This window comes from Megalobrama amblycephala, linkage group LG2 (genome assembly GCF_018812025.1).
Source record: "Megalobrama amblycephala isolate DHTTF-2021 linkage group LG2, ASM1881202v1, whole genome shotgun sequence".
Taxonomy (NCBI): domain Eukaryota; kingdom Metazoa; phylum Chordata; class Actinopteri; order Cypriniformes; family Xenocyprididae; genus Megalobrama; species Megalobrama amblycephala.
This window is the reverse complement of record NC_063045.1, coordinates 37,535,245-37,549,958: the sequence shown is the minus strand read 5'-3', so window position 1 is coordinate 37,549,958 and position 14,714 is coordinate 37,535,245. Positions and strand designations below refer to the sequence as shown.

The following is a 14,714-nucleotide window of genomic DNA, read 5'->3' as shown; positions in this document are numbered from 1 at the left end:
TAAGGGGGTCTGAATACTTTCCGTACCCACTGTATGCTTTTCCAGAAATTCAACCAGAAAACATGGGTTCTGAAAATCAGAAGTCACCAACTAGGCCATGGTCCAGATTCAGACCCCAATCTGGACCACAAGTTCTCATGAAATAACATAGTGATATACAAATATAGTTTAGTATTTGCATTCATAATTTTATTAAAAATGGATTTCTTTTAAAAATAAAGTAGATACAGAAATATTTACCCATTAGAAATGATGACTGAAGGTAACAAATGCACACTTTCACGTCTAACCTTGTGGATTGATTATTTCTCATTTTTACAAAGTACTATTGCTGCCAACTCGGAAATGCACACTGGTCATTTTATTTAATAGGCATATAAGCCATGTTTGCTAAAAGGGAAATGTGGAGACTGGACCTCCTGAAATGTTAATTGAATACCTCTGACCTAGAATCTTAAGATAGTATGATATATTGGACGAACTGTACTTCTGTACTTCATAGCAGTGTTTTGTGTCACATTAAATCTGGCATCTACAATGGGAGGTCTATGAAGCTCATTCTCTAGAAACAATGCACCATGAATTCTTATGTTTGTAAAACTTTTAGAAAAGGTTGACATCAGAGCCTCATGGGTTCTGGATCATTGTCTGCCATGTTATTTTGAGTAAAACTGAACAGCAAACAGAGTTTTTAGTTGATTTGTGAATTTGGCCTCATTTTCCATCTAGTGGGACACATCTGACTGAAAATCTCTGGGTAAATTCATGCACAAACACCAACCCATTCAGAGGTGTTTATCTTCAAACCCCCATGGCTTGTCATGAATAACATCCAGCCATGATTCATCACCAATTTCACTCAGAACCCCGATCCTCTTCTTCCACCAATCACAGCGTTCCATCTAACCAGACCCCCACCCACCTAATTCTATTTCCACCAATCAGAAGAACCTTTGCAATCACTCAGATTGTGCATGATTGAGTGCAGCTGCCCCTCTGGGTGAAAGGAAAGCCATAGACGCAAAAAAACCATTAGGCTGACACAAACCACAGATATGGCAGATAAAGATTCACAGGTCAGCGCCTGCCATTGAGTAGGCTCTCTGGGGTAGAGCTAATCCAGTCGGCCCAGCTGAGCACTGACCCAATGCTTTGAGAGATAACAGGACAGCTGGTGTTAAAATCACCTGCCACACTGATGTGGAACATGATTTAGTCCATAAAACAATCTATGGAAATGCGCGAAAGTAGATGTGAATGCAAGCAAGTGGTTCCTCTGTACTCTGCATTCTTGGGTAACTGAAGCGGTAACACACCTCCGTACTCAAGGGGGGCGATAGAGGTACCTTCAAATGGCATTACCATTTAGGTAGCTATCTACAGAGATGACTACAATTTGAAGGCACAGTTCACCCAAAAATGTGAGGTGGTAATCACTGTATGGAAAAACAACAACAACAACAGCAACACAGACATTTCTTCAATTTTGGTGAAATCTCACAGAAAAATAACTAACTTGTTTAATTTAGTGATGTATGAAGAAGTAACTTTCAAACCAAGCAGCTTTCTGTTGGTAAACACATTGAATTCCCATGACCACCTGAACCCAATGCATGGGGAAATCCTTCACCCTCACATGAAATTTCCGATCGCGTAGACTGCAATTGAAATGACTTGATTTTGGCCACAAAATTTCACCAAACAGCGATAAATGTGAACGCACCTTATTCCGTACAGGTTTGGAATGACATGAGGGTGATCGAAAATGATGACAGAAACTTATTTTTTGGGTTAACTATTCCTCAAACTAACTTTTACTAACATGCTCACCAAGTTGCTCCACCATGACAGTTGTTGACCTGAAAAAGCAAATTGACCATAGAAGAAGTTTATGCTTAATATCAGTCATAATGCCTTCTGTGGCCAATTATTGTGCATATCTCTGGTTCTTTAGGATTCATGGTCATAATTATTTTAAGTGTTTTAATATTTAAAGACATTTTTTGTTGCGCCGCTATTTGATGTTCAATGTAAAGTCTTGGTATTTGATTACAATCACTGGTGTTTCTATTAGGTTTCAAGACTTTGAGAGTATATCTGAGTAATCGGACAATGTTAATAAGACTTATAATTGTTTTTTTTATAACTTTGATATGTTTATGTTTGAAAATTCTCTTATGTTTGAGCCTTGTCCATCTCCTTAGACACAGACAAACACACATAGTCCTGTGACCTATCCCTCCAGTTGATCCAAGGGTCCCGATTTTAAGACGTTGTCCATCTGCTGCCCATGCGGTGTTGTTGTCCCTTTATCCCACCTTAAGCCGTCTTAATGCCCCTATCATACCCTTATCTCCCAGAAAACCATCTTTGCATTATCCCTTCATCTATCCCTGCTGTCTTACACCACCCAGATCTCCACCAAATCCCTATATCTGTCATTGCTGGCCTACATCCCAACATATTAGATCTTAAAACGATTTCTGTTTCTTAGATTTTCTCTCTTGGCCTGTCTGTCTCTCTTTAAAACACACCCACACACACTCTCTAGTGTTTAACAAGCACATACGCAGGTCAAATGAGGTACTAGATCTCATATAACTCTATTACCAACAAAACTAAGCTGATGTTCTGCATACTTAAGAGATGTAAATAGATAACCATGTTTACATGAACATCCATATCCACATGCTTAAAATATTTCTGATCTCAGATCAGCTCCTTTGTCCAGTAAGATGACCTTAATTATAATACAAGAGGCTAAAGTTCATATCACATTGATTTATTAAAGAAATAGGTCACCCAAGAATGAAAATGCTGTCATTTACTCAATAATTTGCTCATGTTGCTCATATAGCTTATTTTTATCCACAGGACACAAAGGAAGATCCTAAGAGAATTTTCAAGCTAGTTTTGTCCATAAATTGAAAATGTATAATGATTTACAGAATTTTAAAACAATGCACCATAAAAGCATTCCATATTTCAAGCGTTGTGAAGCCAAAATTTAATTGAAAATGTTCCATCCATTATAGATCAAATCTCAGATCTCTTTAATATTCAACTTGCTGCTTCAAAATGTTTTGTGGCAGATTGGATGTCAATAACAATGTACAAGTAGTATGGACCTCTTTTTTAGATATGTTTATGGTGCTTTTTGTCTTTTTGGAGCTTGACAGTCTAACTGACCATCTATTTTCACTCTATGGACAAGACAAGCTGTACATTCTGAAAGAAAGACAATTATAGGTTTTGAATGGCATTGGGTGAATAAAGCATGGCAGAACTATTCAGTATATCAAATCTTGAAGTTCAACCAAAATAATCTAAATCTGAATTTCTGAGTCAATGTCCTGGAGCGCCTTGAAGAAACGCAGCAGAGGGTTAGTGCTCAGGCTGTATGGGCAGTGAATCTGGAATGTTCTATTAATTCAATATGCATGGAATGATGCACTCTGGACCGTGAATGAATTTGTAAGCTCAGTGTGATGTCAGACCAGATAAAACAACATTTTTTCTGATCTAAGACTAGTTGTGATGTGTATGTAAATGTGTTTAGCAATGTTTTTTTTTTCTTATATAGCATTTCATTCAGCTTTTCACACCTTGCTTAACATTGGGTTACAATCTTTTTAAACCCCAGGCTGAGGCCTGGAACAAACTGAAATTAAGATACCATATTATTTGTTTAAAACAACCAGAGCAGACTTATATGATGACATTTTCACAGATGAACAAGCAGTTATTAAAACAGGTAATGTTGAATCAGTTTGTTGTGAGATGTATTCATCCAATCAATGTTATTGACCTTCTGAATATGCAAATAAAAATGTTATCTCAAGGGTTACAAATGTACAGTGTGACATTTTAAACCTCTTATATAATCTCAGAAGTCTTTTCCAGCTTGGAATCATACCTCAATCTTTGTATCCTCCCCCCTTCTCTCCTGTTTCTCTCTCGTTCTGTCTTTTCTCTGCACTTCTTCTCCCTCTTGTGCTTTGCAGTCAAATTTAGGTGTAATGACTCTTGACTGTGAAGTTTGTAGTCTTGAAGCAGTCTGTATGGCTGCCATCTGCTTCGAAAAGAGGGTCTACTTAAACTCTTGAAGTCAACATGACATAAAAAATGACTGTGGCGGTACTACGGTAGAATTATTGTATTTACATGGTACTCCATGGTACTTTTTTTATGGTATTACTGTGGAACATGTCAGAAATTGCTCTTTCATAACTTTTGAGAAAACATGGTAGTACAATCATATTTTTATTGATAATAAACTCAATAGGGAGGCACATACACTTGCACTCCACTTTAAAGAATTAGTAGCAGAAGTTTGAAGAGTGCAGCAAAAGGAATTAGGTCATCTCAAAGCCGCCCTGCAGTTCCTGTTATTGGCAACCCTCTCGACCCATTAAAAATGAAGGAGCTCTTTAGCATTTTGATACAGTCAGTCCCACGTCAAAACACACACCCCCACTCGCTCCTGTCAAACACGATCAGTCAGCTGCATGCCACAGGGGGCATTTTGTTTTGCTGTGCTCACCCAAGGGTCACACAGATAGTACAGGGTGGGTGTGTGAAAGGGGAGACGTCTCATGTGCCAAGACTGTGACCTCAACTTTCAGAGAGCAAACACCTGGTCGTGCTGTTGTCATGGAAATGCTGCTTGGTCCCATCTGATGGGACGTCTCAAGGGCAGTGTGATGTGTCTTGGGGAAATGAGGGGGAAATTTTGGGTGGACATATGCGGACAACACCCCATCAGCCAGCTGTTCTGTCTACAACATTAGGTCTCTGCACATGTCAAGCCACTGATCTGCTGTTCTGGTGTGTTGCTGGGAATTCTGGGTGTGCTAACATGCATTCCAGTTCAAGCATATCTATAAACCAAAGTTCCTTTCAGGCAAGTCATTTCACTCTCGGGCAGCTATTTCAGTCATAAATGGGGAAACATCAAATTCTTCAAAGCTGTTCACCAAGCTTACGATTAAAATTTCATACTTGAAATCACCAATTAATTCTGACAATTCATTGGAAATTTCAAATCATATTCTTATGAGACAAATTGTGTCTCATACATTTTGTTTCAAAATGCTAAAACAATGACAAAAAACTTTTTCAGGCTGGACCAGCCAATGCACATATGCAGTCATAAGCGTGCATCACAGAATATTGACTGTTTCTAAGAAGACTGTTGAGCTTCTAACGGCAGCTGCAGTGACGCAGTGACATGATTGGCTCTTTTACTTAGAAGGCGGGATGTATTGCCATATTGTGCATTGCACTTTATCCCATTCATAGCAATACTAGTGCACCATCATTGTACATCTAAAGTCTTTTGCTATAAACCCTGAGTGTTTCCTGTGTACTATCAGGCCTCAGGGTTTGAATGATTTCCTATGCATAGGTAGTGATCGTTCCAAATGAGATTGATAATTAAGCATCAATTATGAATTAGCTTACACGCCTCTAGTTCAACTGAAGAATGCTGGGAATTACTGGGATTTGCTGGATAATGGAGTGTCCCTGCACATGATTGCCTGTCTAAGAGTGGATTCGCTCATTATTTCCTTTCCTGTCAGTGTGTGTGGAGGTGTATCTACTGGTGTACGGGATGCGTGACTCCCCACTTGGCCCCCTCATGACTTTCTAAGTCAATTATATCAGGCAAAACTAGCCATATCTAGACCATTTGGACACATCTAAGCAGTAAATATACTGTGTATTTACATAGAGGCAGAGAGGCGACATGAGCACTTTTCACAGATTCACGTTTGCAGGCTATTTTCATGTATGAAGATCCATTTATACTGTTTCACAAGTTTGCCTGCCCATTCATTCTTAATATTTAATGGTAAACGAACTTGGCTTGCTGTCCTTGATGGAGGCTCGAAACCGTGGCTCGCCTCGAGCTCTGAGCTCAACCACCCTATAGCGGTATTGCGTAGAGGAAGAATAAGAGAAAAAGAGGAGATGGGGAGGTGGATGTAGGATAAATGCTCGTAATGAAGATTGACAGGACTGAATGATTAGGCTCCTCCCGAACCTATGTTTGGAACATATTTATGCACAGGGTATATTATTTTTTTATTTCTCACCCTAAAAATACATTTTGAAAAACATTTTTTCTCTCCCAGTTTTCCACAAACCCCTTAAAATAGACACAGTTTCAAAGTTTCAAAACCTCTAAATTACATTAATGATAAACTAAAATTATATAGGCATGTAAATGGAAAAATAATGATAAAACTACTACAAAGAAGGTTGAACTGCATGAAATGAAAACTCAATTAACAGTACTATTTAACCCTGATAAAAATGCTCATGCATGACATCACAACTTTAGACAAGGCCACATCTTATGGTGTGTGGTTGGGCCCATAAGATTGTTTGTATTTTTGTATGCTACTGCTGGTTCATAATGCAGCTCTGTGACACATGGGCCTGTTACATTGACAGGCACAGGAGAAACATCCTGATTACCCTCTTCCCTCTGGGCTCACACACAAGAGGGAGAGAGAGAGAAAGAGAGAGGACAAGCAGCAAGAGAAAACTGGCCATATGGGGTCTACGGGTGGTTTGGTCTCTATGTGTTAGGGGAGCAGCTCAAAGCAAGTGTGTTTCTGAGGGTTTTGGGCATATGGTGTCATAGAGGGGGGCAAGTACCACAGGAAAACACACATGACTTATCTTTCATCACGGGTTTGGAGACAACACATCTCTGTAGATAAATGCCTTGACATTCGCGGCATCCATATTAGCCAAATAGCATCTCAGCGCAGTTATTTAGTGAGTGTAACAAAAAGCTGAAATCATAGAAACAGCGGGAGCCTCATTCAAGATTTGAATTCCCACAAAGAATACCAAAAAACACAATGTTCATAGAATACACAATGATTGTGGTGGTTAACTTCAAGTGCTGAAATTTGTGACTACTTAACTGCTGTAATTTCACTGTTAGAGCATTCATTTGTATGTGAACGCATAATAGCTCTGCTTTAAATCCTAGTGCCTAGCCATCTACCAAGACAGCACTTTATCTATTGCCTAAATTCATGTTTTGAATCTAATTACAAATGATTCATCTATGCAAATCTAGACTTTAATTTGATAATCCTTTATAGATGAAGGTTCATCACAATACAAAAGGAAGGCTCAATCAAAAGTCAAATTTTAAGACAGGATAACTTCACTAATTTGGGAATACCAGAAAAAGTACTGTGTCAAACAAATCGTCCAAGATGGCAGACTAGCTAAGTGAGCTACTTTTTATTATTGTAAACTGAAATTAAACATAAAAATGCAAATATTTTTTTTACCCAATATGTGTGTGTTCTATATTTTTGATTATTAGAACATCATATTGTTAGTTTAGCAACATGTGCTAGACCAAATCAATAATGCATCGAACCATTTGTGAGCAGATTCTGTTCAACTTTGTCAGTAATTTCACCTCAAATCACCAACTTCCAATGGCAAATAACAATAGACAACCCTTTAGAAAAAAATGAACGGTAATTGAATTGACTCATTAGACATGTTTCAAACACAGCGAGTACCTCTGCAGGCAGCTCACTAGACAACAAGGCAACTCACTAGGTTTGGAAAGGGCAGTAATTTTTGAAATGACGCAATATTTTTGCAGCACTGACAGTCACCTGACCTGACTGCACAAGCGTTAATATTCATGAACTGTCACAATGAGCCATTGCAATCCAGAGACACCTCTGCTTCCTGTTTTTCTAAGAGAGCAACCAATTAGGAGCCAATTTACAGGCTGTGAGGGGTCAAAAGGTCAAGGCACTGATGGATTGTAGGGTCTAAGGACACATCAATATAACCCCATCAAATACTGTTATGAATCCAACATCTCTGTCTATGAAAAGTTGCAGCATTTGTGTGTTCGAGCATTAGACTAGTGTAAAAGTGTAAGGCCAGGGGCTGTTTTGTGTTCATATAAACCGCACATCCCACAACGCTGCACTGGGCTCAGCCCCAGAGGAGAAAACTGCAGCAGAGGTGAGTTGGCAAAGGAATATAAAGACACGTCCAATTGATTAATCAATAAATGTCAGCCGTAGATTAATTACACAGCCTGGAAGACGTACCAGCTGAAATTATGAAGACACCAAATTCAATAAAAGACTTTGGGCAGCACTTCTGCAGAGCATCAGTTATACAATAAAAGTAAAAGGGCCATGAACACGGATCTACTCATCTGATTGGTAACAGACTCAAAATTAATCTGACGTGCTGAACTCATAGTCTCATAGGCTGTTTCCGGATTCACATGAACGGAACGCTGTGCCATCTCAAAGTGAAAGGGCGGTTTGAAAGGTCAATACAAGTGAATTTATGAGTGTAACCTTACAGGCATCTTTCATCACATCCACCATCCATCTCGCAGACCTTCGGAGTGAGAGGTAGAGGGAGAAAAAGATGACAGGAAGTGGTGGAAAAAGCTCAGACGGCCTTTAGGAAGCACATGTCAAGCACTGGCAGTGTTTGTGCTTTGAGGAAATGTTAACGGATCATTCTCTGACCTTTGCTGAAGGAACTGCGATGCTATGGATGTGTGTGTGTGTAACTATGGTTACATTCATACAGCAATCAAAAGTTCGTGCCATTCTTATTTTCTGCTCAAATCCAACTTTCTTGTGAGGTTGCTCACATTAGCATTTAAATGTGGCCTATTTCAAACACTAGTCCGGACAGGCAACACTTCCCTACCTGGCACACAAAACACCTGACCCTACCTAACATATCCATTAATTTTGAGGGTAAGGAGGCAAAAAAGGGTCAAATTGAGTTCCTGAGCTAAATTTTAGATGTCTGAATACTTTCACAATACATTATATATATTATATTAACTGGAAACATTTGTGGCAACATTATTTCTGTAGAGAAATCCTAAACTATGCTGTTTTTATATTTTAATTTGCTCATAAGGGAAACTGTAGAGGAAAAACTGTCTGTGTGTGAGTTGTATTGATTTAAAAAAAATAAAGGGAAATTATGTTCAGGTGGAGCACTCCTTTAAATGTCAAATCACATGAATTCAAACCGAACTTTTCACAGTGAAGACACACTGCAATGAAAGTGGCCCAGATTAGAATTTAAAATGTCAAATGTCATTGATTTCTGTTGTTCACACTATCATCCAAACACTTGGATAATTGGGCCACATGAAACTGCATGTGTGATCGTAGCCTATGTGTAAGAGTGTGCGTGAGCACATCTCTTTTTCAGTGATGACTATCAAGTGAGTCACGACGTGATGCATATACATGCTCATCACTTTCTCTGATCAATACACACACACATCTTCAGGGTAAAGAGAAGCGTAGCTGTCACTGATGTGTCAAAACTGTCCCTACACACTAAGCGCATTATACAAACTCCTATACAAACAGTGATGACCTATCGATATCATGACATTAAAGATAAGCACAGCGGATCATTACATAATTTAGAAAAAGAGGGACACAAGCAAGCTCAATTTCACACGTTGTGTTATAAAATGTGTCAGAATACAATAATCCAACACAAATAAAAACTGTCATCTCAGCATTGCCACAAGGGGCGCTAGAGATAGCACTGACATAAATTGACAAGTCTATTTCTGTGTTTAGTTTGCTCTTTAGACTAACTATTGCCATGACAGAAACACAGTTTGAAAATATTCCTGCTCAACAAAGAAGGGAGAAGGAAGGCGCGACGGGCTTCTGTACATGCAACATGTCGGAAATGCCGGTGCGCAAGGAAAATGCAAGGAAAACTGGCGGTACACTAAAGGCAAAAAAAGAGAAGTGGCAGTTCGAGCACTGAATAAATCTGTGGACTTGTTAATAGTGGAGTACCCAAATAAGTTCCACAGCATCGAAAATACCCTGAGTACTAAGGTTTGTTACAACAAAAAACGCATATTAAAGCGCAATTCACACTAACAGCAATTTTTACTACAATAATTTACAGAAATAGTTAAATGTCAAATAGAGTTTCCAATAAAGAGCGTCATCCACCATTGGACGACATGCAATACGTTGGCTAAGCATTCTCATCTGCAATTGTATATTTGCGTATAGAGTACTTTTCAGGCCTAGAGAGAGAAAGAGCACAACAAAAGGGCGAGGGCTGTTTTTATTCCTTGTCACATAAGCACATGGAAATTGCTGCTCTGGCTTAGGTTATGAAGTGTTTACTGAATGTTAAAAGCCACTGCATAGTAAAAGGGCCATGAACACGGATAGTCATATCATCCCTGTAAGGATCCATATACACACACATTGGCAAGAAGATCTGCCTCGTAATGCCGGCTGGCAGGTCACAGAGAGATATCACTGTCAGATACACACTCACACCTGCCCTTCTGTCATCTGCCCCTGATAGCACCCAGAATTCGTTTGAGGTCATTTCAACATCATATCTGGTGTTTGCACTGAACGAAAGGATATTGCAACATGCTTCCTTGCATTTCTGCCTCTTTCTCTCTATCGCACCTCTGTGAGACACTCTCTCTGTATCTCATTGCATTGTTGAGCCTGCAGCAGTCAGCCCTTGAGCTATGCTACGATTGGCTGGAGATGATGTCATCTCTTCCGGGAGCTTCGCAGCGGTGCGTGCCATTGGCTGGCAGCGTAAATGGTGGCGGAGTGCTGAGATCTCACTTTCATTCATGTACAGCTGGGGAGGGGCATTTATTGGTTGGTGGCCCGTGACCTCTCAGCTAGGGTCGCATTGTAGCGGTACACTGCTAAACTATCCCGGCACAATGATACTTGAGACATACACTAGAATAAAGTGCTAATGGGAATTTATAATGGGATGAAAAAGCATGTAGCTCAGGGCTTTGTTCGTGCAGCTCAGGTGTGCACAAACCCACAGGCACACACGCAAATATCTTCACCAGCAGGCTTAACGGGGTTCACACATTCATTACACACACATTTACACGCAGCCACATGGTGACTGGAGCAACCTAATCAGTGTGTCTCTGATGGGGGTTGGGATACGGGGGTGGGGTTGTCCTGGAGCGTGAGGCTGTCACCATGGCGACACTGCAGATGATGCACTCCTCCTGGAGTTGGGGGAGCAGAGTAAAGATGAAGAGTGCTGGGGAGCTCCCTTACACAGATAAACACACACCAGACTGCTTACGTGTGTGTTTGATACTACTTAGCTAACCCCACTAGACATACACTAACCCTTCTCAGCATGTGCTAAACCGTACCACAGACACTAGGTATTAGCCAGCAATATCCCACTGTGATGTCAAAGTGCCTTTCTCTCTTCTCTCGCTCTCGTTCTCCACCCTGTACATGATGTCATTGTTTTTCTCTAGTTGCTGCAGAGGCATATGAATGTGAGCCTTTCCAGGATCTTCGAGGAGAAATCCACTCTTCTGGATGTTAAATAATTCACAGTTCTCTTCCTCTTACCGCTTCTCATGGAGGACCTCCACCAATATGTGCCGATGAATATGACTAGAGTCCCTGCCTTGCGCACTACAAGGAAAACTGGGTTAATTCAATTTAACATACAATGCAAAACTGGAGATTACATGCTCTACACAAGTCTATAACTAATCCAATCCAGACAACACAACAGTCTAAAGAAGCTTAAAACTCTCAGTTATGCCAATTTCTGCCGGAATTTAAATGTTGTTATCACCACACTTTGCGGTGATGCTGCTGAAATGGAATTGAATTCATTTACTGCAATTAACTGTCTAATCTTTCCTTCTCATCATTTTGTCATTTAGGGTGATTTGGTTGCTGTGTGGTGGGTGGTATCACTTCAATCTCAATAAAAATGCATTTTTATGTTTGTTCTGATGTATTATGTATTAAGCGTGGCATAATTTACCATAGTAGGTCTTCTAAAGTGATGGGTGCTATGGTAATGAAATGATGCATACAGGGGCAGGTTGGAGTCCTGATGGAATGACTACAAGCCCAACAAGCTGGTAGTACTCAAATGTCACAGAGATAGGAAACGCATGGTCCCTGCTTGAACTGGTCAAACACATGCTCAAACACAGGAAGATAAACACAAGCCCGGTTTCATGCACGTCTGACCCAAATGTCCATAATTTTTGAAATACCGGAACAACAGTGTGAATGGGTATAATATCACGTCACATAAAACTATAAAGCTCTAAACCTTGTGCACTGATAAGGCATGTACTGGCCATATTTTCAACACTAGATAAGGCTATTTACAGAACATCATTTTAGAATAACTAGGATAAAAAGACAAGAAGTTCAAAAGTGCAAGCTATGTCTTAAACTTCCTTCACAGATCAAGTGTATTCTACATGCATGACTGTTCAGATCAGTGTCTCCGGCCCCACTGATAGCCTTGAAGTGGTCCCCTCTCTTGTGACCAAAACAAGTAAGTAATGACAAGGCCCCTTCTGTCTAATGAAGTTTATGCTAGAGTATATTTTTTGTGATGTCTACTGAAGAGCCCTCTCATATACATGCATAATCATGCATTCACTCTTTTTTATCAGTGAACTGGAAAAGGGTGTGCTGTTGCCTATTGACCCTAAGGTCAAGCCAGGTTAACAGTCAAGTGGACATACAAAAAGAGACCTGACTCCAGCCTGCACCACTTCCCAGCCCCCTTTCCTTTGGTCCCACCTGCTCAACAGATTCTTTAAGGGACTGAAACTTTAGGACATATCTTTCATGATACAGGCTTTTCTTTCACTTCAGAGGAAATTAATTCCTGGTTGTGTTGATAATCCACTGTCACTGAAGCATCTGATAGTGGATGCCTAAGACAGAGACACTTCCTGTTCAGTGCTAACAACCAATCGCATTGACCTATTGGATTTACAATGTGATTTTCTTGGATATTATAAGGCAGTGGAGAGTATGAGTCGAGGAAGGGATAGAAGAGAGACATGGTGAAACCTGCACTGAGATGAGCTGAAAGGGGCTCTTCGGCTCTCTATGATCTCACCGCTCTCTTAAAGGGATGGAAGCATTAAAGACTTTTGATGGCTAGCCATGAAAAAACTCCTTCTGATCTCTGTTCAAATAATAGAAAAACATCTCATTAATTCCACTTCCATTCCACCAAAACATGATTATTAAAAAAATAAAAATATAGCACACAACCAGCTCATAGTTTCTCCATCCAGGACCAGGGCTGAAAGCCACTGATTTAAACCATCCATATCACTAACCTGTTCAGGATCACCAAAGGCTAGTTCACATTGACCCAATAAATGATGTTGATAGAATTTGTTGGATCTATTTGATAAGCTTGTTGTTGAGGGGTGTCTAAACCTAATTATGGAGGGCCACTTTCCTTTAGAGTTTAGCTGCAAACCCAATTAAACACACATGAACCAGCTAATCAATGTCTTCAAGATTTTTAGATAGGTTTCCAGATAGGTGTGACAGAGCAAGTCTGTATGAAGATAGTTATCCAGGAACAGACAACTTGAAATGGTTGAAATGTTGAAATGTTGTCATGCTGGATGTGTTCACAAACACATCCAACTTTTGCACAGATGGTCTGTGTCTAATTTAGCATTTTTGACAACTTCAGCATCTTCATTTGTGTGATAAGCAAAGCAGAACAAACATCATTAGTCTGAGAAGTATACACAATATGAATGAAGACTAATCCAGTCTCTGAGGGCCTTCTAGTTCAGCCACATTATCAAAGGGATGAGAAGAAATTGGTACAGAAACAGTTTGGGGGGAGGTATATAAAAAATCCTGGCACTCCAAATCCGCGTGGCGTTCATTAGGAGAGAAAACAGCCCTGTGTAATTAGGTTATCCTCACATTCAGTAACAGGCAGATTTACTCTTGAACTTTTCTGTTTAACAGCTGCTAAGCCGCCGCAGCCCTGGGGAAGAGACAGTGGCACCAGAGAGGATTTGGAGAGGATAGAAAGGAAAACACAAGAAAAAGGGAAGAAAGAAAGAGGGGAGAGGGAGAGTCATACCCCTGAATATTTGAATATGAAATTAATATTTTTTTTTTTAATGGCTAGAAGGGAGAGAGGTTGAGGTGGAATCTATGCAACTGAATCACGCACCAGCTTAACGCGACGACCCACCAAAGCAGACAACTGCACTAGACTTAATGTGTCTGGAATCTTTGTTAATGGCAATGGGGTATTAGTTTTGGACCCCCAGTGTGAATGTGGTTCCCGACCCCTGTGGTTAAAACTAGCATGACCACATATGCAAGTGGGGCTGCGGGCGAAAGGATGGTCGAGCTGCAAGCCAGGCAAAGAATAAGGGGATTAAGATGAAACAATCAAAGTGCAACTGCAAGAGACAGATGGAGGATTTGGGGTTGATGCTGTCCCTGATAAACACGCAGTACCCTAGCCCAATTAATATCAAGACTGCACCATCTTTACTGGTAATGAGGCTGATGCAGGGACACATCTGAGATCACTGCACACTGAATCTCTAGGTCCAGATTGGATCTTAGGCCTCAAACCCAAGTCTAAGGCAAGGTATTGTAGAACAAGTTGCAGCAAAGCCTTATGGTTGGTTTAGAATTATGTTTAGAAATATGAGATTAGGGTTTCAGTTACATTCAAGTTATCCAAATTACCATACTGACCAAAATAACTACCTATACCACTGCCCTGTAAATTCCATAAACTCTAAAGTTTAACTCAAAGGTACACATGAGGTCAAGCTACTTTGCAGAATTCAAACACACAAAGAAATTCTC

General features: G+C 40.1%; 1 protein-coding gene across 9 annotated transcripts in view; it reads right to left on the bottom strand.

Moving 5' to 3' along the window:
* sh2d3ca (SH2 domain containing 3Ca) overlaps positions 1 to 14,714 on the bottom strand; it is a 63,915-nt gene that overhangs the window by 19,849 nt on the left and 29,352 nt on the right. For 4 of the 9 annotated variants that reach the window (XM_048174204.1, XM_048174194.1, XM_048174221.1 and 1 more), the window contains one exon: positions 3,917 to 4,075. The exons of 2 other annotated variants lie outside the window; for them this stretch is intronic. In XM_048174204.1, coding sequence (XP_048030161.1) covers positions 3,917 to 4,075 — 159 coding nt within the window. The remainder of the gene's footprint in view (positions 1 to 3,916; positions 4,076 to 14,714) is intronic. 3 more of the 9 variants (XM_048174214.1, XM_048174255.1, XM_048174236.1) reach the window with 1 other exon arrangement.